Raw genomic sequence first — 6,000 nt, 5'->3', positions numbered from 1 at the left:
CATATCTAATCCTGCTCCAGTTAACAGTGGCATTCCCCAAGGCAGTGTTCTAGGACCTACTCTCTTTATATCTTATATAAACGATCTCTGTGACAATATTGCAAGCAATTGTGTTCTCTTTGCTGATGATGTTAAATTATTTAATACCTCTGATAATACTTCTACCCTTCAAAAGGACCTTGACCATGTAGTTGAATGGCCTAACAACTGGCAACTGCAAATCTCATCCAACGAAAGCTCTGTCCTACACATTGGTAAAAAATAATCTGAATACTAAATACACACCTGACAAACTAAACTCGCAGAAGACCCTCACTCAGTCAAAGACCATGGAGTACTCATTTCCAATTACCTATGTGCCAGAGCCCACTGCAACAGCATTGCCAAAAAAGTACTAAGAGTCACAAACTTAATTCTACGCAGCTTCTTCTCTAGAAGCACCGATCAGAGCATACAAAACATTTGTCAGACCAATTCTTGAATACAGCTCACCTGTAAGGAATCCTCATTTCATAACTAGCTGACTCAGTAGTGTCAACCCCTAACCCCCAAAATTTTTTCCCTTAGACTATCCATGATTGACCTCTCCAGGTTCCTAAGATATGGATTAACCTGAATTATTATTATTATTAATATTATTATTATTATTATTATTATTATTATTATTATTATTATTATTTATTGGATTTGTATGCCGCCCCTCTCCACCGACTCAGGGCGGCTAACAACAATGATAAAAACAGCATGTAACAATCTAAGTAATAAAACAACTAAAAACCCTTATTATAAAACCAAACATACACACAAACATACCATGCATAACTTGTAATAGCCTGGGGAGAAGGAATATCTTAACTCACCCATGCCTGGCAGCATAAGTGAGTCTTGAGTAGTTTACAAAAGACAGGGAGGGTGGGGGGAGTTCTAATTTCCGGGGAGAGTTGGTTCCAGAGGGCTGGGGCTGCCACAGAGAAGTCTCTTCCCCTGGGGCCCGCCAAATGACATTGTTTAGTCGATGGGACCCGGAGAAGGCCAACTCTGTGGGACCTTATCGGTCGCTGGGATTCGTGCGGTAGCAGGCGGTTCTGGAGGTAATCTGGTCCAATGCCATGTAGGGCTTTAAAGGTCATGACCAACACTTTGAATTGTGACCGGAAACTGATCGGCAGCCAGTGCAAGCCACGGAGTGTTGAACAAACGTGGGCAAATCTTGGAAGCCCCACGACGGCTCTCGCGGCTTCGTTCTACATGATCTGAAGTTTCTGAACACTTTTCAAAGGTAGCCCCATGTAGAGAGCATTGGAGTAATCGAGCATCGAGGTGATGAGGGCATGAGTGACAGTGAGCAATGACTCACTGTCCAAATAGGGCCGCAATTGGTGCACCAGGCGAACCTGGGCAAACGCACTCATCGCCACAGCCGAAAGATGATGTTCCAATGTCAGCTGTGGATCAAGGAGGATGCCCAAGTTGTGAACCCTCTCTGAGAGGGTCAGTAGTTCCCCCCTCCCCCAGGTTAATGAATGGACAGATGGCCACAGCCACTCCATCTTGTCTGGGTTGAGTTTGAGTTTGTTGACACCCAGCCCGGCCCCAACAGCCTCCAGGCACCGGCACATCACTTCCACTGGGGTGGAGATGTATAACTGGGTATCATCGGCGTATTGATGTTACCTCACCCCATTCCCTTGGATGATCTCACCCAGCGGTTTCATGTAGATATTAAATAGCAGGGGGGATAGGACTGACCCCTGAGGCACCCCACAAGGGAGAGACCTAGAGGTTGACTTCTGACCACCCACTAACACCAACTGCGACCAACCGGAGAGGTAGGAGGAGAACCACTGAAGAACAGTGACTCCCAAACCAAAACCCCTCCAGCCAGCACAGAAGGATACCATGGTCGATGGTATCGAAATCCACTGAGAGGTCAAGAAGCACCAGGACAGAGGACAAGCCCCTGTCCCGGGCCTGCCAGAGATCAACCATCAACATGACCAAAGCAGTTTCTGTGCTGTAGCCAGGCCTGAATCCAGACTGCTTAGGACCTAGATAATAGGATTCTTCCAAGGAACGCTGGAGTTGAACCGCCACCACCTTCTCAACAACCTTCACCATAAAGGGAAGGTTGGATACTGGATGTAGTTAATAAACATGACTGGGTCCAGGGAAGGCTTCTTGAGGAGAGGGCGCACAAGTGCCTCCTTATAAAGGGCCGGAAAGGACCCCCTCCTCAACGAGGCGTTGACAATCTCCTGGGCCCAGCTCCGTGTCACCTCTCGGCTGGCCGAAATCAAACAAGAGGGACACGGATCCAGTAGACAGGTGGCAGAACTCACAGCTCCAATGACCTTGTCCACCTCATCAGATGTCACCAAGTCAAACTCCTCCCAGACTGATGGAAAAAGATGTTTAGCCCCAGTAACCTCAACTGACTCATTGTCAGCCGATACTGCTATGCAATTGGAGTCGAGATAAGCCCGGATCCGAGCAACTTTATCAGCGAAAAATGATTTAAATTCCTCCGCACTACCCTGTAAGGGCTCCCCAACTCCCCCCCTGATTTAGAAGGGAGCGGGTCAACCTAAACAGGGCGGCTGGGTGGGATTCCGCTGATTCAATCAGAATGATGAGAAAAAGGATGACTACTCACAGTTTAAAAGATATGAGTATTAATTAATTATTTATTGTTTGATATTATTTGTTGTTTAATACATGCATTAGCTAATGGAGTGTTTTGAGGAAAAGAAGGACAACAAATAGTTTAAATACAAATATTAATTATTAATCACTTATTTAATTTTTGAAATTATTTTTTATTTTAATTTGATTAATCTTACACTTAACATTTCTATTAGTTTTGTTTTTAAATAATACTAATTTATTTATTTATTTATTGGATTTGTATGCCACCCCTCTCCGGAGACTCAATTGTCAAATAAATGGAAAGGAAGCATAAAAGTCAATAATAATTGCTATCAATAATTAAATGATATTAATATAAGAAACAATTTCACTATCATTTTCCTATTTTTATCATTAAATGTTCTTTAGTGTTTAGCTTTGGTCTCAGGATGATAATGTAGCACTTGGGGAAGAAGATGCAGCCCAGCAGTCCAGCACCAGAGGCCAAGATGGAGAAGATCTGAACAGCCACCATGTATTTCCCTTTGGTGCTCAAGTAGGTGGGCAGGAAAGAGACCCAGACACTGCAGAAAACCAGCATGCTGAAGGTGATCAGTTTGGCTTCATTGAAGGCCCCAGGCAGGTTTCTGGCTAGGAAAGCTACAGTGAAGCAAATGGCAGCTAGGAAACCCATGTACCCAAGGACAACATAAAACATGGTGACTGAGCCTTCATTGCATTGAAGGATGATTATTTCTGGTTGGGAGTGCAGGTCAGATTCAGGAAATGGGGGAGAAACTCCCAGCCACATGGCACAGATTAAAATTTGGACACCAGAACAAGAAAGGATGATGGAGTTTGCCAAGCTCTTTCCCAACCATCTTCTCACACTGTTCCCCGGTTTTGTTGCCAGGAAGGCCAGCACAACTGTGATTGTTTTAGCCAACACAGAAGACACGGCTACTGAGAAGACAATGCTGAACACTGTTTGTCGAAGAAGACAGGTGGATTTCCTTGGTTGTCCAATGAAGAAAATAGAGGACAAAAAGCAGAGTATGAGGGAGGCCAGGAGGATGAAGGAGAGGTCCCGGTTGTTGGCTTTGACAATGGGAGTTTCTAGATATTTAATGAATATAATTAAAATGATGCCTGTGGTTAAGAACAAGAGTAGTGAAAAAGAGACCAGGATGATGCCCAGAAGTTCCTGAAAGGACAGGAAGGTTATTCTTTTGGGGATACATTGGACTCTGTCCTCATTTGGATATTGATCATCTGGGCACTTGGTACACTTTTCAGTATCTGCGAAAATAGAAAATAGCATTTCTTTTATTTCTCTTGCCATATTTCAATAAATATCTTTTTGGATGACTCATTATACTGAGAGATGGGAAAGCCATAAAAATGTGTGTTTGTGTATGTGTGTGTTTTCATAGGTACTGGTATGAAGGTCTTGGCATATTCGGGTTTCTTCCCATGTAAGTTTCAGAGATTCCTGGCGACATTTCAATGAGTCCCACTAGTCATATTCAGGCTGTTGCTTTTGGCTTTGTGCTAGGGTTGACAAAGGTTGATCTGAGCTGCCTTCCCTCTATAAATAATGATGGATGAGTGTGGAGTGCTGCCTCAGCTGCTGCAAGCTGTGTTGAAACGTCCTGGTTAGTTGGGGGGTAACACCTTAAGTAATTGATGCAATTGATGAATGCAGATTAGTTGATGTTATTGGATTAGGAGTGATATCCTGAGTAGTTGTGGCAGTTAGAGCCTGCAGGCTAGTCAGTTGTTTTATAATGTATGTCTGTGGTGTAAAATCTGAGGTTTTGGTTTGGCTGCAAGCTTGTGGTCTAATCGTGTGTTTACGGTGTGTGTCAGTTGATTTGTGATTTCCCATTCCCAAAAATGACTTCCTATTCCCAAATCGTAACACTGGTTTTAGAATATCATAATAAAATATAAATGAATAAATATCATGTTATTCTGAGAAATCCAGAAGGACCAGGATTCAATCCCCACTCGGTCAAGGACCTTAGAATACTAATAACTAAAGATCTGAGTGCCAAAGCCCACTGCAACAACATCACCAAGAAGGCCTCAAAAGTAAACATTGATCGACATAAATTTCGAATTACAAAGAAACTGAATGAACAAACCCTTAAATCACTGATACGTGTTGGCACTAGCAACTATGTCAAACAAATATGGATAAAACTTTAGGGAAAATCTATATGTTCAAACCACAGACTGCTAAACATTGAAGCACCAGCTCTAACGCTGGCCCTCTACACCCCTCTTACTACTCTTTTTTTGCTCTAATTTCCTATCCCTCTTCCCCTCGTATCTCTTCCCCTTCTTCCCCATCCCACTCCCCTTCTTCTTCTCTCCTTACCCACTTATGTGTACTATATAAGTAAACTATAATTGCTAGAATGTACATTATATATATTCCCTTTACTTTTCTGTACCCTGTTTTTAATGTATCTATTCAATAAACATATTTATAAAAATACCAAACACTATCACTCTTTTAAACAGATAATCCCCTCAGCACTGTTATACTATTTACTAAGTCTGCACTACTATTACTACTAGTTTTTTTCCTCATCATTATTATCACCCATTTCCTCCCACTTATGACTGTGTGGCTGTAAATTGTTGCTTGTATCCTTAAGATTGTTATTAATATTGATTGTTTCCTCATTGCTTATTTGACCCCTATGACAATCATTAAGTGTTGTACCACATGATTCTCAGCAAATGTATCTTTTTCTTTTATGTACACTGAGAGCATATGCACCAAGACAAATTCCTTGTGTGTCAATCACACTTGGCCAATAAAGAATTCTATTCTATTCTATTGTCCAATCTGGGTGCTGACTGGTTGCCTAATTAATATTCTCCTCTTCCTTCTTTAGCCAGTCAGCAGTTGGAAAGTCCTTGGCCTATCAGAGAACTATTTTGTTTTGGATACAGAACCTCAGCTTTCTCTATACAAACACACACCCTCCAAGCTGTGTCAAGCCTGAAGCCATGAGAAGAAAAATTCCTACAGAAAAAGCTACAGAAAAGAAAATGGTCACAGCCAGGTCAGCTTCAGTGTCGACACTAGCACCATTTCCACCAGGATCACCCACCTTCTTGAATGGAGAAGGTCCCGTCTGGACAAGGAACACAATCATAACAGCAAACAGGCTTTTCTTCCTGAGCCCGCTTGACAAATCCGGGATGACAATTTTCCACACATTGGGACTGAGGCAGAGACTAAGCAGAGAAACAAAAAATTACAAAAAATGTGGGGATGTGCATTCTCAAGCATTCATGCTGCTTTGACCACTCAATCCAGAAAAGGTTAGCCATCACTCATCTATGCAAAATTGTGGT

General features: G+C 42.4%; 1 protein-coding gene across 1 annotated transcript in view; it reads right to left on the bottom strand.

The window, feature by feature from the left end:
- Positions 1-3,019: 3,019 nt before the first annotated feature.
- Positions 3,020-6,000, bottom strand: part of LOC139159170 (vomeronasal type-2 receptor 26-like) — a 34,234-nt gene continuing 31,253 nt past the window's right edge. Inside the window, exons 8-9 of the mRNA XM_070736522.1 lie at positions 5,754-5,880; positions 3,020-3,924 (exon numbers count right to left, since the gene is read on the bottom strand). Coding sequence (XP_070592623.1) covers positions 3,020-3,924; positions 5,754-5,880 — 1,032 coding nt within the window. The remainder of the gene's footprint in view (positions 3,925-5,753; positions 5,881-6,000) is intronic.

The sequence above is a fragment of the Erythrolamprus reginae genome, chromosome 2, assembly GCF_031021105.1.
Source record: "Erythrolamprus reginae isolate rEryReg1 chromosome 2, rEryReg1.hap1, whole genome shotgun sequence".
NCBI lineage: Eukaryota > Metazoa > Chordata > Lepidosauria > Squamata > Dipsadidae > Erythrolamprus > Erythrolamprus reginae.
The sequence above is the reverse complement of the archived record's forward strand: the minus strand, read 5'-3'. Positions and strand labels throughout refer to the sequence as shown.